The sequence below is a fragment of the Helobdella robusta genome (assembly GCF_000326865.2).
Source record: "Helobdella robusta unplaced genomic scaffold HELROscaffold_19, whole genome shotgun sequence".
Taxonomy (NCBI): Eukaryota; Metazoa; Annelida; class Clitellata; order Rhynchobdellida; family Glossiphoniidae; genus Helobdella; species Helobdella robusta.
Genome location: NW_008704034.1, coordinates 1,782,928 through 1,803,088, shown reverse-complemented (window position 1 = coordinate 1,803,088; position 20,161 = coordinate 1,782,928). Strand labels below are relative to the sequence as shown.

Sequence of the window (20,161 nt, the reverse complement as noted above, 5' to 3'; positions counted from 1 at the left end):
AGACGAACACACACAACTAAATATAACAACATCACATATTTACATACATACCCACACGCATGCATACAACATACATTAATTGCAAACAAAATAGCTCGCCAAATCTAGCACTCAAATCTTAATTACCTTAGAGATTCAACATACAGTTTACTAAAAATTCCAATTATTCAAATTATCATCTCTTCCAAAAAATTAAGTTAAAATCGATATATCATTATCATAAAATTAACATAAAGTTATCATATTAATGATACCGGTTCATCTTTTTGTATAATTGCTATAATTTTCTTCATATGGATTGTGTCAGCAATGGAAACAACATTATACAAATGCCAGAAAATAAATTAAAACAAACTTTGTATTAAAAGAAAACTTCTCAAATTTTGTATTAAAAAACTTTTTGTAATTGAATCGTTTGCTAAATTTTAATCATCAAAAAGTATATTAAACCTTTTATAAAAATTATAAATTTATTATACATTTATGAAATTCAAGTTTTTTCTTAAAAAAAACGAAATATGAAAAACAAAAACTGAAAAAACCAAATGTTTATTCCACAATTGTTTTTTTAAAATCGAAATGTCTTGTGATGTAGGATTTCAACAAGCTGCCCAACCAACCAGCCAACCAACCAACCAAGCAACAAACCAACCAACCAGTCAATCAATCAACCAACTAACTAGCAAAACATGATTCAGCCATTATTAATTTTATTTCCAGTTCAAAAAAAGCACAAGAAGAACCCATACACCTTCTCACCAATCACTCCACTTAGTAATAATAATAATAATAATAACCACAATAATATTAATAATAATAACACCAAGGACACCACTACCGGAACTGACGTAGACGCTATGAGGAAATGACTTTTAAATGGTCATTTAATAACTTTTCATCAACCGTTTTTTTTAGATCAGAGTTCGAAAAATCACTTTTAAGAGAGACGTTGCTATCTGACTTGAAACTTAAACTGTTTTTAATAGATGTGTACAATAACTTATTACTACTTTTAGCATCGCCAATGTTACTGCTATTATCTTTATTATTGTTACTATTTTTATCGCTGCTCTTATCAAAAGCGAAATTCTTATTGAGGTCGTCGTCGTCTGCCTGTTTCTGTAGGTCAAGGTCAAGGTCGGATTCCTCACATGGGGAGTATACCGGACTGGACTCTGAGAAGAAGCCCGCGTTCATGTGATCTTGCTTGCCCATGATGGATGGTTTCGTTGATGCTGTCAATCAAATGTGAGGATGATGATGATGATGATGACAACGACGTGAAGGTGTTGATGCAATGTGACTACAATGACGTTATGTGGATGTTGACTGCAAATCATCAATAACTATTATGAATCGCTCAAATTATTTCAAGACTATTTTATAAAATTTTTAAAAAGTTTGAAAAAAAAGGACATAGAGAAACTGGCTAAAACAAAATCAATCAATCAATCTTCGTTTTGCGTCCAGAGACCCGGTTTCCCGAGGTAGGACGTTGTTTTCTTTGCCATCAACTTTTTGCGCCAAATTAGACGATCAGTTGTATCCATTTCATTTAAATTTAGAGCTTTCATGTCTTGCTCGATTGTTTGCGACCAGGACTTCTTTGGACGGCCTTTAGGACGTGTGCCAGGTACTTCAACATCTGCAAGAGAAGTTATGGCACTGTTTCCACTTCGTTTGACATGACCAAACCACCGCAGACGGTGTTGCCGGCATTCGTCCTTTATATCATCTAAACCAGCACGACGCAGGATTTCGGTAGATTTGATGTGGTCCTTTAGACTAATTCGTTGCATCCATCGAAGCATTTTCATGTCGGTTCGTTGAAGTTGTAGTTCCAGTTTGGTTGTCATTGGCCATGTTTCTGCACCATATAACAACACCGGACGTATCACAGATTTTTAAAGTCTTGATCGTAGTCTACGTCGATGAGTTTAAAACATATGAGGCTAAAACAAAAACCTCTCTTTAAATTTCTGCCATAGACATTGCCACCGCAATCGTTATCATCGTCGTCGTCGTCGTCGTCATCGGCAGCTGCAACAACTCCAATGCGATTCGCGAGGTTTGCGGCTGATATGGTGGTGGCGTAGCCGGTGATGACGTCGACAGGTGCACAACTCTGTTGCTTCATGCGCTTGCCTGCGTGGCGTCAAAATTGTAAAGATGTTTAAGGTGATGTTTACAATGATAATTACGACATTTCTATGACGATAACTGCTCTTCTGAAACCATCAGCACCATCATAAACATCCTCATTCTCAACATCCTCAGTTTCCGACTTCACTAACTTACGTTTTCTCCCGCCCCTAAACAGATGACTTCTGTTCGTTTTCTTATTACCGGCGTTCACAACTCCATTGTACGTCAGGTCGCCAGTGGCTATAATAATAAAAATTATAATTAACAATAATAATAATAAGAATTAACAAGAATTACAACCAATATGATATCTACAAACAAATTGAAAAATAAGCGATGCATATATATATATATATATATATATATATATATATATATCTGAAAATAAACTAAACTAAAACCTTAATATTTTTCTGCCACCATCATTAATCAGCACGATCATCAGTGGAACTAACAACAAACATGCCTTACACCAACAATATCCACATCCCAAATTATCCCAATATCCGCACTCACACCAACAATATCTACATCCCAAAACACCATCACAAACCGTCTCCGAACATCCTCGGTGCTTCGAGTCTGTGGTTGAAAAGTTGGCACCAGCCAATCGGGTAGATGTCAGGTGATTGGCAATCAACCCACTGGTCGTATAGGACCTCCCAGCCGTCGAAATGAATCTTCATCAGTCGACCAACTATCGTCGTTATCGTTGCTACACATATCAGCCTGGCAATAATGATGATAAACTGATGATAGTAACAATGGTGATGAAAGCGTTGAAGATGACGACGACAATGATAAAGCAATAACACATTCAGAATTAACAATCTACATAAGAATTAATTAATTAATCAACTATAATTAATTAATAGTTAGAGCGGATTACTTGGGGTCCATGAGATCTACAGCTTCAACTTTCATGCCAACCCTGTAGCCATGTTTGGGTACGGTCTGGTTGAAAAGTTCGACTGGGGCTGCCACAGATCGGGTCTCTTGTAGGTAGTCGTACCAGTCGAATGGAAGTTTGTGACCTGAATTGGGTGATGGGTAGTGGTGAAATAGTCAGTAGTGGTAATGTTTTTGCAGTTTCACGAGGAAGTAATTTCGTTTTGTGTGAATTTTTTATGTTTTTGTTTTTTAGATTTGTCATTAGATTGAAAGAAATAATCTTGCAGAATGCAAAATATGGCGATTTGTGAACGAAAATGCAAAAACTCAAACAATAAAACAAGCCAATTATTTCACAAATGAATACAGCCAAAAAAGATTGCAAGGCCAAACAACTAAACTTATAAGAAGTTACTAAAGAAATCAATGGAAGAGCTGATTAGCAATCATAACCCACCTCTGGGCGGAGTCAACTCAATATTATTGATCTTGCAAAATCCAACTGGAAGTATATAAGGCGACCTGGCGTCAAAGCAAAAACTATTGTTCTGTAATTGTTGCTGAGAGTTGGTGTGGCTGCTGTTGTGAAACTTTGTCGTCGCTTGGGTCGTAGATGTTGGCGATGTGTCAGCAGCGCCGTCTATACTCACCATTATCTTGTCAAACTTCAAAACCTACTCGTAGCAAAAAAAGCAGAGGGTAACATTTTTACCACTAAAACAACGCTGTCACCATCATTAAAGTGTTTTCAATTATTCATATATGATACTTACAGGACTTAACATACATTCAACAAATTTGACTTTAAAAGATCATATCAGAATAGGCACATTATCAACCAGAGAGAGCATTCATTATCAACCCAATCCAATGCACTCACCTTATCGACAGTGGCAGCACATATTGAGCCCAAATTAAGAGGATCAACAGCTTCCAACTTCATGCCAGGAACGAATCTGGACTGCTGCTGCTGCTGACGAGATGCAAGGTGACTGAACAGTTGGGCAGCCACACCAGATGGCGGGGGAGATATTGGTGGTGGAGGTGATTTAGGTGCTGGTGGTAGGGCCTGCTGGTTTGTTAGTCTGCACTTCTCTGCCATCTGTTGTATGATTTGTTTAACTAGGTTGTATGAGTCTGGTGCCTAAGGTATATAAAGTAAGAAAACATACCCAGAATGAAAATAACTTAGAGCAAATAAGTTGATGGTGACAAGAACATTGAGGACAAAAATAGATGATGATGATATACTGATGCAACAGTGATTGAATATATTAGCACATTCCCGTTAAACATACCTTGCAGAACATGCTGGGTGTTGCATCTTTTGCATGGTACTGATTGAACGTTGCCTTGCTCAAGGAAGCTGCCTTGTACTCTGAATGGAGAGATGGTGTCAGCAAAAAAATCAATATCAAAGTAATTGAATGAAATATCAACAAAATTACCATCCAATTAAATATCAATTTATTGAGTAAACAATAACCAAATGCAACAAAATAGTTGACTATCTTCTAACCGGCACCAGCCTCGATGTTGTGGCCAACCAGACTCGACCAGCCAACAGGATGAATGAGACTTGAGAGGCAGTGGCACCAGAAGTAACTGTCGATGCCCTGTTCAATTGATGCACAGATCCATAAATTAACAAGCTAACTCTATTTTACAAGAAAATTAACACAAAACGAATCAAGAAAGTGAAAAGTTATAGCAAAATATGAAATTAACCTCGGAATCATTGTATCTCAGTTTCAAGCGGCCACCCTTGTTCTCCTCGATGGTGGCCACCTTGGTAGAGGACAAGCACATTTTGTTGACCACTTCAACTTGCAGACCGGGCACTAGCGGCCAGGATTTGTTGCAGTCGATGACTCGCTGTCGAAAGTCGTAAGGAAGAGTGAATGTTCCAGTAAGTGCGTTGAGGAGGTATTCTCTCCAATTGTATTTTGACTCGATCGCTGTCAGCAAGCAGTTACTATTAATTGGCATTGCTTATTTTTATCCAACATCTTACAAACAATGACAAAACAAAAGATAATTTCAATTTTGGAAATTATTTGCCTAATAAAATTAGAAACTGAAAAAAAAGCATGCAAGCAAGACTCACAGAGGGGTGGAATGATCCTCTTCCCGTTAATGGCACACCACCCAACCGGGTTGACGGCCTCCGAGCACAGGTGCACCCACAAATCATTTGAGCCATCATCGTCGTAACCTTCAAATCTCACCTTCACGAAGTAGCCTGTGGGGGTTGAAATAATATGACCCTTTCATCTCTAGTCTGCCAGAAACATAGTTGTACAGAAATAAACATCATCCTCATCATCTTCCTCATCATCATAATAACTGACCGGCTACATGTTTAATGGTGGCAAACCAGTATGCCTTATCTTCAGTGTAGTTGGTGTCTAAGTTGAGGATCTCAACTTTCATGTTGATAATGACGCTTTGCCAGAAATCATTTGAATAACACTGACCATTCATAAATAATAATTATAATTATTCTATCAATTAAAAATAATGAAACAGCAAAAATTAAATATCCAATGAAGAGAGAGACGCCAATCATTCACAACCACAAATAAATTAATAATAAATTGTTTCTGACATGTTTGAAGCAGCAAACAGGAGCAGCGATGGCATTCTCTTTATCCAAATATGGTCCCCACTCAAACGACTTGTTCGCTGAAAAAGTAAAAACTTTTTTTTACAAATTTTAAACTAACATAAAAGCATAACAACAGATACACATTGAATATAAACATTATTACATGAGAATTATGAAACAATACCTGTTTCACTTCTTGTAGTAAATGAATTCTCCCGGCCGATCATACCACTGTTTTTTTTAATGTTCTTTGCCAATAGTAATCTTTTCTATAGTGATACGATTATAAAGTTAGTTTATAGGCAAACATTTTACTCTTTATTTTATTTAAATTATTAAAATTATTTTACACTTCTATGAATAATTTACATTAAACATCAACCGACCTTATCAAAACTTCTGGAATTGTGAGAGTGATTAGACTTGTCTCTCTTAGATGAGGAGTAACTCCTTGAACAGACACAGCTGCAGAACCTTTTTGATTTTGAAAAAAAGCTTTCAGAACGGCCAATGAAGCTGCAATACTCACAACAACCTGAATTTGATTAGGAAAAAACACTAAATTTAGTAATTAGTTTATTATGTTGTTTTGAAAATAAAATGATATAGAACATCTGACTAAAAAATAATTTCCGTACAAATGTAAAGTTATTTAGTTGAAAAATAAAATGAACTTACTGTATCCTTCCTGAAGATTCTGGGTGACGGAGTCTGTGGCATCATCAGCTGCTGGTTTTGCTCTATCCTCAGTCTCTGTAGCCAACAATGAAGGGGTGACACTATCTTCCACATTTGAGTCCATTCTTTGCAAATATTAACAAAGATAAACTAAATATATTGCAGACAAACGGGAAACAATGATTAAAAATGGAATATTTTAATTTAAAGACGATTTCACACAGATAGAAACGATGTGTAAAGTAAAGTAAACAATATATATATCAGAATTTGCAATTAGTGAAAAATTAGTGAAAGATTCAGTCCACCTTGGAGACAATCGCGAAACAGTCCTCACACCAATACAACAAACTGCAAAATATTTATTTTCGAATGAAGATTCCAAAAAATGCAAACCCTAACTGGAAAATACAGAATTATAAAATTATAAAATGCAATCTCCCTCTATTTTTGTTAGTGTTTATAGTCGACTGAGCAAGCGCATAAACATGCGCTCTATGTACCAAGCTAAAAGTTTAAATGATGTAGCGCTTTTTTAAAAAAAATAATTAAGCTGATTCATTTCAAACTGTCGTTTTCACCTTTGTTTACTTCCTCGTGTAATGAACTAGATTTTGTGCATTTTATCTCATAAAATATTAAAAAAATTATTAAAAACCAATTCTAGACACTTAGATATCAAATCGACATGGTAAAACCTAAAATCATCCGATCCACTGAAATACACCTAAGTCGAGCGATACTTCGGCCGAGCATAATCAGAAAAAGTACTTCCTATTTTTCAATAAAACGAACGATTATTAATTTTCATATAAACAAACAACGAAACTAGCGTATAATTGGACAATATTGTTGTATGTATAAGGAATTTAATGTCATTTCTTTTTGGTATCAGTTTCTTTCTTGACATCCGATTTACTAGCGCCATCTTTCTTTTCATCCTTCTTATCTTTCTTGGCTCCTTTTTTGTCATCGTCTTTCTTTTTGTCCTTCGAATCTTTGGCGCCCTCATTTTTTTCACTATCTCTATTTTGCACCTGGATAAAATATTTCAAAATGCTTTGTCAAAATTTTGAAACTTTAAACGATCCAGAAAATTAAAATCATTACATAAAAAAAATCTTTTATTTCTACTATAAAACATTCATAAGTGTTGTTAAATAATAACAAATAGTTGGAAAAAAATGGACAAGATAAAGTCACTACCTACCTTATTGTTGATGAGATTGTGGAGGGCAATGATGGACCTGATGAGGGCAGATATGTAGACGACGAGAAGCTGGTCATTGGTCGTCACATACACTGACCTCACGAATGACTGGTGCAGAAAATCATTTCATTGTGGATTGTTGGTAGTTATCAAAATTAGGTTTACATTATTTTTTTTTATAAATATTGTATAAAAAGTATTTAAAAGAAAATACATCAAACCAATATAATAGGAACATGTGTTTAGGGCTGTCAAAAAATAGATACACGTATTTTTATCAAATCAATAAACAGGCTTATCAAATCTAAAAAATGCAATAAAAAAATTGTTATAATAAAATTGTAATTTTCAATGAATTGATTAGAGAATCTCTTTCACAGGTTCATATTGTTCTAAATTGAATAATGCATGACTGAAATCACCATTTACCTGTAAGTTGATATCAGGCAGTAAGTTGAAGACATCTTGTAACAAATATATGATCTGGTGGTTTATTGGCATCGTGCCTGAACAAACCTAAACAGTGAATTAACATAATATTTAAATAATCAATCAATCAATCTTCAGTTAGCGTTTAATATTCGTTTAATATTTAAATAATTACCATAAAATTTAAGATTTATTAGGAATAAATTAATAAATTATAAAATGACATTATTTTTATATAATTGATAGAAACCTTCTCAAGATAGCTGTGGATTTCACCCAACTGCATCTTGAGACCTCTGAGACCAGTCAGCTGATTGGTTATCCGTTGGGACAAGGTTCCCACAGATGTGTCTTTTATATCCCTACCATTTAACATTACAAATATTAATATTCAACATTCACCACCCATTTATTTTTTTTAACAATAATGACCACCTTAACAGATGTTCTACACCGACTTCCTCTGCCTCTTCAGCACCAATTTCGCTGGCCACATGCTCGAATGTTTTTGCAGCCGGGGTACCATCCTGAAATTATTATTTGTAAATAAAAAAAATAAAAATAATTATATAATAAATAAAATATAATTTAATATATAATAAAAATTTATAAAATATAATATACACCGCATACACAAAAAATAAAAACTACAAATTAGTGCAGGCAAGATATTTGATGCTTAATTTTATTTAATGATAGTTTGATAAATTAATTACAACAAAGAGAAGTTTTAGTAAAATTTTCTGTCTGTTAATAATTTAGCTAATAAAATTTTAATGATAAATAATGTAAACTAATAATTTAATATAATTAATTAAGAGTGAGATAATAAGTTTGAATTTAATGAAAGTGACTACTATACATCGTGAACTTCTTCAACAGCATAATACGCTTCTGTGGGCAGTCCTACCTGGTTTGGTTTGGCATCTATTATCACAAGTACCTAGAATTTTCAAAATAAAATATGAAATTATTATTATCTATAATATGGAATAAATAAATAAACGATTAATGAACAACTTGAAAAAAGGATAAAAAAAAGATATGAACATCTCCAAACAAATGAATCAATACTTACAGAATTGGTCACATATTTTCTAATCAATTCATTAATGATGACATCATTCTGCTGGAGTTTGGGGCCAGTATGATACCAGCCTATTATCTTTTCACGTGCTTAGATTAAAAATGTAAAGCATTTTAAAATTAATAAATCAAATTAATTGATAACAGAATAATGAGTAAAAGGAATTAAAATATGAATTAAATTTTTAAGTTATTTAAATTTAATTACAGAACTGAACTAACCATTTACTTTTTTAAACATGCTGTACATGTTTTCTAAATAATCATGATCAAGGAACCACACATCCTGCTCTTTGGGATCCTCGTCAAAAGGTACTGGGATATCAAAATGTTAAAGAGTGAATAGAACAATAAAATAAAGTAACCTAAAAAAACCAAAATTTAAATAAATAAAATTTTATTTTAGTAAAATAATAATAAATAAAAACAATTCATAACAAAATTCTGTGATTTAAAAATAAAATTTGTTTTACCAGCGAAACTGTTAGAGACATCGAGCACTCCCTGGCGATTGGCCCCCAGCAAAACACCAACAACCCGCTTTACGTTTCCTACTTTGCCCATCCTATTGAAATGATCGACAACGCTCAAAAGAACCAACGGGTGGACGACAACTTTGGAAATCTTTGATGAATCCGGCGGAGACATTTTGAGGTTGTTTTTTTTTAAATATTCAACAGAATTTGGCGTATTTTTTTAAAAATACTATTAATTATTATTCGTTTTTGTTTTGTTCGAGGAAAATGTCTATAGATAATGCCTAAATAAATCAGCAAATCGGCAAAGAAAAAGTAAACAAGCAAGTCATGTTCAAAAATTAACGAAGGTTTAGCTGGCATGAGATAAGAAATTTTATGATTTTTAAGAGCCATATACCCATATACATACATTCTGAAAAATAACACCAAAAGATAGATATATATATATTAATAAATAATTTCTTTCTCACATATACAACATCACTTGTCTAGGTCATGAGTTAAATAACAAATTCAATGCAATTCTATATAACACGTTTATTAACAACATTTTCATATAAGTAATGAATAAGTAATGAATAAGCAATAGCATATAATCATTTTTAATTTTTATCACCGTTGATGGGTGATAATTTCTGACCAGATGATGGTCTGCTATTGTGGCCGAGTTCAATTTGTTGAAGAATATTCCTCAGCTTCTTCATTTCTTCCTGCTGCAACTCCAGCAACTTGTTCTTCTCCATCATTTCCATCCTCAATGTTGCCTCGTCTGCATTTTTGTATTCATCAGCAGAAGTTCCAATTTTGTAGATATCATTGCTTGCAGTGGCAGCTGTCAGAGATGCGTTCGCGTTTTTGCGCAATCTTATCTTGGCGGCTACTTCCAAATCGTGAATTTTCACGTTTGATATCTGCAGTTCCCTTCGTAGTTCGTTCACTTCTTTGATTAGATTGATGTTGTCCTATATTTGAAAATAATTTTAAAACAATTGTTAATCTTCAAATATGTTAAAAACTTCGAAAGGTAATGAAACAAATGAGGTAAAAGACCTGCATAATTCGTAAGTTATCAGTTTTTTGAACGTTAGATTCCCTCTGATGCTTCTTAACGAGAGATACCATGGTCTTTTCTAGGTGATCTCTCTGACGGGCGAAGTCATTCTTCTTATCGGCATCTTCACTTACGTAATCTCGCTATATTGGTAGAATTAGATGATTAATTTTACAGAACGTCGTCTGGACCAATCCGGAAAAATATTAATCAATGAAATAAAGCCAATGAACCGAGAGTATACCATATCGTCTTGCACATGTTTCAAGTACATGGCTCTGATTGTACTTTTGAGTAACTTGTAGTCTTGTATGTAGCCCACACAGTTGTGCAGATCCGTCTTGAATGACTGAACTTTCATCTCAACAGCGTGAACCTGCATTGATTCGTTTTTGTTCGTTCGTTTGTTCATTTGTTCTTTGTTTCATTTATTCATCCAATCTATTTTGCATGACTTTCATTAACCTTCTGTCTTTCTTTCTGCAGTTCCTTTTCGGCAGCAGAGAGCCTCTGTTTGGCATTATCCAAGTTGGTTTCCAACTGTGTGGTTACTTTTTGGTACCTGCCCAGCTCCAGCTCCATCTATCGGTTGACAGTTTATTCCTTATCTTAACGACATTAAACTGTTTAGTAAAGAAAATTTGAAAAATTTCAATAAACTTACGTCCCTTACGACGTCATCATTAAGTGCCCCAGGACACCTCTTAACTACGTAAAATTAATTGGCATCTTCGTCTCCGTCTACATTGATATCATACTCATATCGTCATCAGCGTCATCAGCGTCATCATACCAATAATATCACCATCAAAATCATCATCGCCTTCATCATCATCACCAACATTGTTCATGATGTCCTTTTTGGTTTCGATCTCGTCATCCTTCGGTTGAACTTGGTTTTTGAGTTCGTGTATGCGATAGTCGAGGACGAATTTAAACTTCTCCGCCTCCTCGTTCAACTTTTTCAATTCGTAAATTCTTTTCTCCTAATTTAAGTGAAAAATTTAAAGATTAACATCTCTTTCATAACTTTCTATATATAGCATATATGAATATTTTATTATGTTATCATGGTTTTTAACGAATTCTTATAAGTCATAGAATGACTTAACTTTAAAAATAGTTTTGAACCGTAAAAATTTAATCCCAAAAATCACATTCAGTTGGATGTATTTAAGAAGTTTGAAAAAAATGTACAGACATGTTAACAAATATGCAAATTTAGTTGTGGGCATAATCATTGAGATGGCTTAAGGAGACGAATAATCCCACCCACCTTATCGAGGATAGCGTCATCTCTTTCCTGGATCTCCCGTTTTAAACCAGTGATTGTTTTTTCCAGGTTCGTTATCGTACCATTCAAGTTTGAAATCTCTGATTTTCCTATGGTTGAAAATCATATAAGTAAGCGATATTTAACGTAATAAATTATGAACTTGAAAACTTCTAAAATTTATTTGCAAATCTTTTTAAAGGGTTTTAATTTGCTATTTTAGTTAGAATCAAAATGTCATCAATAAATTCACTAAACAATTCTCAGTAGAAACTTAATGAGGAAGAGAGCATCAGAATAATTGAAGACCTTTATCAATGAGTTCCTTGTTGGCATCCATCTCCTTCTGCATGCTCAGAAACTTCTTCGTCATCACACTGACCTGACCTACGTTGGGACAATTTGTGGATGAAAAAGGTCAAAGGTTAAAGGTCTATTACGTTCTTTGTATGTTCAGAGGATTCAACGACACACACACAGATATCATGAGTGAATACATGAATACATGCTAAACGAGGCATCACATTGGAAGCATATAACATTATAATTATTTTAAGATTAACATTATCAAACAACTTTTTATGATTAAATCGAAAATTAATTTTTCATTATTATATCCAAGCAATCAACGAATCATATCCTTAATAATTTAATGGTTGCAACCAGCCAGCCAATCATATTCTTTTACGCATATCATGACCACCAATCAGCGAACAACCTTTCATTTTATCGACAGCAGCAACTTTTTCTTTGACATTCGACTGAAGTTTCGTCTTCACGGCCACAATCTCTCTATCAGCATCCTCTTCAATTTGCGTCACCATCTCCTCCCGCTCTCTTATCAACATCTCACACTTTCTCTCCAACTTTTCAATCTCGATCGCCATATTTTTTAATTTCTCTTCGTGGTACTCGGTCAGTTCGTGCAGACGTTTTTCGCGGTCTTTTTCGATGCTGAATATTTTACGCTCGTACTCCTCTTGCATTCGCTGGCTCTTGTTCTGTAGCTCCTGGTACTTCTCGTACTCCGTCATCAGTTTCTGGTTGTTGCGCTGCTCCATGTCCCTCGTCTCTTCCTCGTGTCGATCGATCAGTTCTTTCAGTTCATCCTTTATTCTTTTCTCAAATTTCTCTCTTTCCTGTTTCTGATTCTGTAAGTTTCGTTTTTTTTTAAAAGAATTACTACGACTCATCATGTATTTTATTATCATCTGTATCGTAATTCTCACAAGCATCATCATCTTCATCATCATCATCGTCATTGTCATCATCAACAACATCATCATCATTACAACACTCACTTGAATTTTGTTCTTCAGATTATTCATTTCCTGGAGGTACTTCTCAGTAAGGTCGTTGATCTTCTCTTGGTTTCCAGCTTCCAACATTCGCAGCTGATAGTCATTCCCTGCTTTCAAGTCTAATAATCTTTTTCTCAGGTCTTCTAGAGAGGAATTCTGTGACGAAACGAAGTAAAATTCTTCGTAATCTTCGTAAGAAATAAATGTCAGAAGAATGATCGAAATAATTTTTTTATATTTTTTTAGTCTGGCCTGACCACACAAATGTGATAGTGATGATGTTATGATGAAGTTTGCGTTGATGATGATCTTAATGGTGTTTGGGATGATAAAATTGTGCTAGTGATGATCAACTAAGTAACCAACCAACAGACTAACCTACAGGCCAACCAACCAACAGACCAGCCAATCAATCATCCAACCAGCCAACCAACAGACCAACTAACCAACCAGCCAACCAACCATCCAACCAACCAACCAACCAACCAACCAACCATTCAACAAACCAACCAACCAGCTAACCAGTTCTTCGTAGTCCATCCTGTCAACGAGCACCTCTTCTGAGTATGCTACGTCTTTTTTGACGCCCCTGGCCATCCCTCCAGCGACCCCGTCCCCATCGACCCGCCACACGAGCACGCCACCATCTAACGAGCATGTTATCAGATGCTGCTCGTCTGCTGCAAGTCGCATCTAGTGGTCGTTGTGGTTGCGGTGGTTGGAAATTTAAATTACCATTTGTTTTTTATATTTGCTGAAGTTGTTGTTTGATAGTATTACTACGAAAATAAATTTTATTTCAACTAATAACCTCTGATCGTTAAACAAAAATCAGCACAAAGCACAACATTTCAAACCCCGGTAATGTTGCTTTCATGCGCCGTGTAGACGGTGCATGAGGTGCCCTCAGCCAGCGGGTACCTCACAATTCCCAGAGTACCAGAGGCAGTTGATACGAACAGCAGACGATTGTGTATCACAAGGGAAGTGATTGGCTGGTTGATTGGTTCGATCGACCTCGTGATCTGATCGACGATGTTGTTGTATTAATGAACTTCTACTATTCAATATACAAGTATGCATTTCGAAAATAATCCTTCTTCTAAATTTTGTATACATTTGTTTTTATCTAAAAAAAACTGCGTTACGTAACAAAAAACGCAACGTATGGACATGCAAAAACAGCGCCAACAAACACACGCAACATCACATCCTACCTGGTAGTCAACAATTTCCTTGACCTTCATGTCGGACCCAACTACCAAAATTGACTTTCCGTCAGGGGCATAGGCAATGTCATTGTAGGCAACCATCTTCGTTATTACCTCGCCTAAACGTCTGCCTGTTAGCACCTGCGTTCATTGGATATTTTGCAGTTGTGCAATATCCATTTAATTTGATTGTAACTTCTCTTTCTTTTTCCTCTCTCCTTTTCTCTCTCTTTTTCTCTCTCTCTCTCTCTCTCTCACACACACACACAAACAACAAAACACACAGAGTATAACAACTAACATCCCACTCGTAGATGACGTCAGCACAGGAGGCCATCTTGGAATCGTCCTTACTCCACGCAAAGTTCCTAATCTTCATATTATGGCCAGTGAAGTTGACGACATTTTCTTGCAGCATGGCGGAGTAGATGGAAATGATGTTGCCGTTTGTGGCCGCGAACAGGTGACCTCCGTTACTGAAGGAGCACTGGTCAAACGGAGTTTGATACAGTAGTAATACTATAGTAACAATACTTAAGGCGTGCAGTCTTGTAGTAGCAATACATATCATCATATTTCAGTAGTAATTACGTATGTCATGTCATCATAGTTTTGTTGGTGCTAGTTTATCAAAAGAGGATAGTGAAAGTTGCAGTAATTTTACTCAATTAACAACAAATTTACTAGTGTTAGTTTAATGTATTTTAAAATATTAGTATTCTTTATTAGAGCAAAATTTTATTTGAAGACGTTAAACTCTGTTAAAATTTTTTCTTTAATTTAAAAAAAATTTCCACGTTCATCAGCAACACATTTTGAAACCTTGTAAGAGGCCTTTACGGGAATTTCTTTGATGATTTTGAGGTCGTTGACGAGAACGGCCAAGTACCTCAACCTGTCTGAGAAGCCGGCGATGAGGTAATGACCACTCGGGTGCATGGACACACTCAGGATCTCGAATGGAAACTCTTTCGATATTTCCAATTGACTGATTCAATGATTGAACGATTGACAGATGGTTTGATTTGGTAAAAATAGTAATGAATGAATCATTAAACTTTTGAATATAGTATTTAATTGATTTAAATGACTTAAGATACCGAAATGTATTTTGAAAAACCCACAAAATCGACAGCAATGGTTTGACATTCCATACGATCAAACATTGGCTCATTAATTGGAAAGTAATAAAAACTAAAGAACAGCCCCACCAACTTCTTATCGTAGTCCCAAATCTTGATGGACTGGTCATTTGAGCATGAGGCCACCAAGGATTTCTTAGGGCAGACGTCAATTCCTTGCACTTCATTGCAGTGGAACGTGTGAGTTAACGACTCAAACAGCAACCTTTCTATCTATGTTCAAACAAAATGTTTAGCTCAGCAAACTTTTCCAATAAAAAGTAGTAAAAAGTAAAATAAATATTAGTTGCCACACTTTTTCAACATTGATAGAGCCGTTGAGAGCAACTTGGTAGATTTGGTTTTGAATCGTGCTGCAAATCAGCAACTCTTCATTCGGACTGACCACGAAACTGTTCAACAACTGCTGCCTCTTTACAAAACTATTTTCTGATATTTTTGGCATCTGTGAAAATAAACATTAAATATTTTAATAATTAATTTTGTATTAATAAAATCTAATTAATAAAAATGACTGAACATTTTCCTACTCTGATTTCCTTGGTCCTCTTATATACGAAAGCATCTCCTTTGTCAAAAACGTGAACGGAGCCATCCAGCAAGGAGCACGCGAAACCTTTCGACAGCATGGAAAGATTGTTGATGGATGGAGCAATGCTATCCGTCGCTGTATCCATCTCCAACTTTTTACTACTCGTTCGGTTAAAACATGCGAATAAAAATATGAATAAATGAAATATTTACGATTGTTTAAAAGTTCGTATTGAAATCGTAACTTAATTTATTGCACCTGCTTCTTGGTTTTTCAGTTTTTAAAGTTTCTTTAAACTTTAAATCTTTCTCGACAAGTTCTGCTACGTTTATTTCGTGTTTGAACTCTTCCATTTCAAAAAACAACAAAACTCCTTTTTCTGAACCAACCACCAATCTGTCATCTGGAAGCCAGCTCTGAAATTATTTTGGCAAGTTATTTGTTTCATTTATCAAAATTTTATTTATTATTCAACCATTCAACAGTTGTTTGTTACCTAGTTTCAATAACACATCGTTGTTGTTAAAAGAAATATCACCTATCACATGATGTTTCAAGCATACATAAACTAATGAAAAAAACATCCCGTAAAACGTTCAAGCCTATTACATACGGGGGCCAATCTGCAGTTGAACCAGGTCACTTCAGCATAGAACCTGACTTTCAAGCCATTAAACTATCATTAAGAACCATAAATTATAATTACAAGACACTATAGAGGATGATAATTCGACCAACCTGGCAACAGTAATTAACGTTATCAAGTTTTAAGGATGTTGTCTGCTTTAAATTCCCATCATAAAATTTGTAAAATTTAACATGCCCAAACCCAACAACACTCAATCTTGAATTGTCCAGTGGATTGAAAGCTACCTAGCAAAAAAAAATTAAAATTTTTTAGTGACCATTAAAATTTGTTTGATGAGATTTTTGAAAAGCTATTTCTCAGACTAAATTATATTTGTTCAGGGTTAGAACAAACTGACTTGAAAGACGGCGATGGCTGTTTGCTGTGCGTTGGTCACCCTCACTGAACTTTCCAACTTGGCTTTTTCCCAAAGCCACAACTGAAGTACCCAATCAGAGCTGCCCAACTGGGCTGCAAAGTATTTGCAGTCGTACGAAAATGCCAAGTTAACATATTCTTTTGATACAGTGTTTGGATCGTTGTTGGGAGCTATCAATGCTTTTCTCTTGCGCAGAACTCCCAAATCATAGATTGATACTAGAGGTTTGTCGGCACCGCCTCTCTCCGCCACTGCTAGGTAACGTCTTTACATGAGTAACAAATTTTTAATACGTTGTTTGAAACTACTGTGTTCAACATTATTTGAATTAAAATTTATAATTTTGTCAAATAAATAGTTATTTATTTATTTTAATTTTTTTATTTAATCAAAATAGTCCATAAATTTGTGTTACTTATTGGGACTTATGGCGAGAGCAGACACTCCTCTGTTCTTCTCGGATATCGTGAGGTATTTTTGTGATTTCTGATCTAAATTGTAAATAATGCACTGAGTTGCGTACGGGTAGATGATGGTCTGATCATCTAGGAAGAGTATGTTGTTGTTAACGTTGCTTTTTAAGCCGAAAACGTAGCTCAAATGTGCTGTGCTAGTGGAAGGTTTCTCCATTTCAAGTAATTTCTAAAATTTCAACTTAACTTACCGCGTTTATTCTTTTGATATATTGCTCATACATATATCTCACCATGTTCTCCACTACTCAAAATATTTTCGTTTGAAAGCGTACGAAACACTTTGTCGTAACTATGACGACAACTATAATACACGTGTGTTTAGGAATGGTTTGGGATTTTATACACGTTTAGTTTTGTTTCAAACTCAATCAAGACATCTTAATAAATCAATTTTTATTACAACAAATACAGAAAATAACACAAATTACCCATGAAAAACATAACGCAACAAACAACACATGTTTTGAAACATCGTAAAAATTTAAATCAACGACGATTTGAAAACTATTCTCGTGCATTGTAAAATGTAAAATCAATGAAGGTTCAATGAAAAGTTGAGATCTAAATCTATATAAACGTAAAAACAACAAGAACAACGTAGTGACATCAATGCAAATATCCAGTTATGTTCAGCAGCACAGCAGCAGTTTGATTTGATTAGGACGTTGATGAAGATGACCATGTTATGGCTTCACCAGTCACTTGCAGAACTTTATCAAGCGAGCAACAGTACCAACCGTCCTTACCCTTCATTAAGCAGTCCAACAACTCACTTTGAATTTTTTCAAACACGCCGCCGGAGTTTTTGACGGCTGTCGCCGAAACCAGTTTAATGTCGAGGTTGAATTCAGAAGCCTTCTGTAGTTCGTCATAAGGGCAATTGGTCAGGCCGATTTTAAACCTGTGATATCTGATGGGAGAGTTGTTGCAGCTGTTGCTATCAGTGAAGACGTACAAATATTCGTTGCATGTCGGATTGTCGGCTCTCTCGTCGCTACTGCTTTGTCGTTCCAACTCTTTTGGAGTTGTGCAATCGTCGTTCTCGTAATTCGGTGATGATGCGTCGTTTGCTGGTTCGTTCGCTATTGAATTTTCCACGTCTGTTGCAGTGTTCTCCATCGTTTCATCGGTCTCTGAAATTATGTCACCTTCACCATATTTGTCTGACTTTTGGTTGTTAGTGTCATTGCAGTTGTTACTGTTGTCAGCTTTATTATTACTGTTGCTATCATTATCGTTATTACTGTTAACATTTGTATCGCTGTTGTTGTTGTTATCGTTGCTGCTCTCATAAAGATCGGGTCGGCCGACTTTTCTTAGTTTTATAGTTTTAAAATTTTCAAAGATTTCTGAATTACTTTCAGCATTACTTCTCGCGTTTTCACTTTCAGGTCCAGACCAGGAAATACCTCTCTGACACAGTCTTAACGATAAACTTTCTGTTTTCTTATCGAAATCGCTTCTGGACGAAATGTTTTTGACGTTCGTTTGACTTTGACACAACTGGTTGAATGTTCTCTTCGACTCATCGAAACTCATGTAATAATGAGCGTTTTGATTTTTGTTCTTTGAACTTAAACGTCTTTCTCTGAGAGCCGATTTTTCAATTGGAGTTTTGCTCGTAGGCGATCTGCCAAGTTCAATTTTTAGTTGAATTCTTGTCTTTTTTGCTTTTGTACGTTTTATTTTTTCAATTTCAATTTTCAGTTCATTTTCCAACTCATTCAGTTCGCTATCCGTCCAAAGATATTTTTCTAAAGGTTTGTTTATTCGTTTTATTACCTTTCTACCGACGCTTGATTTGTTCAGTCCGTTCTTCCATGAAGTGAATGTTACCTCAGGTTCACCAATCTCTTCACTCATCGTTAAATTACTTATCCCATTTTTTATCATCAATTTGACAAAATTTTTCGCCTCCCTCTGACACACAATTGGATAATAAATACCTTGATTGTCACTGAATGTTTTAATGATCATGTTATCGATATCCATAATTTATTGCGTCTATCAGTCAGTAGTGAATTCAACGTTCGAATCAACGAAAATAACTCTTTGCAAAGAAGGGCAATGTTTACAAAGGCTTATAAAACCCCACACTATTCAATAATTTAATAATTCAAAAGTTAAAATAACGAAATATCCAAATTAATACATTTTAAAATTAAAAAAACGAGGCAAACCGCAAGCATATTTCTGTGGAAGCGACATTCATTTGAATATATCTGAATGAACGAATGATTCATGAAATAGGACAATGTACATAGAGCATGCATGTACCGACGTACATACCACACATTATTGACTCGGTGCGCGCGCGTGTGTCGCGTACACAAGAGCCTCACGCTGCTGATGCCTACAATGCGATGCTACTACAAGCTGTTCAGTCTGTCTGCCGGTCATCTTTTGTTCAACATTTTTATTTTATTTTCATTTCCATTTGTATATTCTTTGTCCACATGTTCATTTCGTTTTCATTTTTGAAAATATTTCTATATATTAATTTATGTGTTTTATTGCACTCTGTGCATCTTATCTAACAATATACCATCAATATATACATCTGTCTCCAACTTAATTTTATAGATTTTGTTACATTATAATACATACATGGACTTTTAAACTAAAATTTCTAGAATAATGTC

The 20,161-nt window shown here is 35.0% G+C and overlaps 5 protein-coding genes across 5 annotated transcripts; all 5 read right to left on the bottom strand.

The window, feature by feature from the left end:
- Positions 1 to 855: 855 nt before the first annotated feature.
- On the bottom strand, positions 856 to 6,189 carry HELRODRAFT_77216 (hypothetical protein; the record flags this gene model as incomplete). Its single annotated transcript, XM_009016767.1, has 12 exons — positions 856 to 1,054; positions 2,710 to 2,874; positions 3,035 to 3,179; positions 3,494 to 3,637; positions 3,913 to 4,092; positions 4,562 to 4,652; positions 4,765 to 4,994; positions 5,144 to 5,278; positions 5,388 to 5,508; positions 5,645 to 5,721; positions 5,829 to 5,913; positions 6,031 to 6,189. Coding segments are annotated over 12 exons (1,731 nt in total), but the record flags the coding sequence as incomplete, so codon positions are not given.
- Positions 6,190 to 7,081: 892 nt separating this feature from the next.
- HELRODRAFT_98827 (hypothetical protein) lies at positions 7,082 to 9,838 on the bottom strand. The gene is made up of 9 exons (XM_009016766.1): positions 9,521 to 9,838; positions 9,270 to 9,362; positions 9,040 to 9,137; positions 8,824 to 8,904; positions 8,394 to 8,488; positions 8,212 to 8,323; positions 7,962 to 8,048; positions 7,533 to 7,640; positions 7,082 to 7,359 (listed from the first exon to the last, which is right to left on the bottom strand). The coding sequence occupies exons 1-9, from the start codon at positions 9,693 to 9,695 to the stop codon at positions 7,198 to 7,200; spliced, it is 1,011 nt and encodes a 336-aa protein (XP_009015014.1). The 5' UTR covers positions 9,696 to 9,838; the 3' UTR covers positions 7,082 to 7,197.
- Positions 9,839 to 10,128: 290 nt separating this feature from the next.
- Positions 10,129 to 13,844, bottom strand: HELRODRAFT_77033 (hypothetical protein; the record flags this gene model as incomplete). Its single annotated transcript, XM_009016765.1, has 12 exons — positions 10,129 to 10,488; positions 10,577 to 10,720; positions 10,822 to 10,953; positions 11,043 to 11,159; positions 11,254 to 11,285; positions 11,383 to 11,563; positions 11,735 to 11,826; positions 11,850 to 11,960; positions 12,160 to 12,237; positions 12,566 to 13,001; positions 13,152 to 13,307; positions 13,674 to 13,844. The coding sequence occupies 12 exons, from the start codon at positions 13,842 to 13,844 to the stop codon at positions 10,129 to 10,131; spliced, it is 2,010 nt and encodes a 669-aa protein (XP_009015013.1).
- A 158-nt stretch (positions 13,845 to 14,002) lies between these two features.
- Positions 14,003 to 17,673, bottom strand: HELRODRAFT_76920 (hypothetical protein; the record flags this gene model as incomplete). The annotated part of the gene is made up of 11 exons (XM_009016764.1): positions 14,003 to 14,176; positions 14,369 to 14,503; positions 14,664 to 14,849; positions 15,185 to 15,350; positions 15,578 to 15,717; positions 15,800 to 15,949; positions 16,035 to 16,197; positions 16,295 to 16,452; positions 16,775 to 16,909; positions 17,032 to 17,308; positions 17,459 to 17,673. The coding sequence occupies 11 exons, from the start codon at positions 17,671 to 17,673 to the stop codon at positions 14,003 to 14,005; spliced, it is 1,899 nt and encodes a 632-aa protein (XP_009015012.1).
- Positions 17,674 to 17,897: 224 nt separating this feature from the next.
- HELRODRAFT_191242 (hypothetical protein) lies at positions 17,898 to 19,724 on the bottom strand. The gene has a single exon (XM_009016763.1). It carries the CDS (start codon positions 19,509 to 19,511, stop codon positions 18,177 to 18,179), a length of 1,335 nt encoding a protein of 444 aa, XP_009015011.1. The 5' UTR covers positions 19,512 to 19,724; the 3' UTR covers positions 17,898 to 18,176.
- Positions 19,725 to 20,161: the final 437 nt, after the last annotated feature.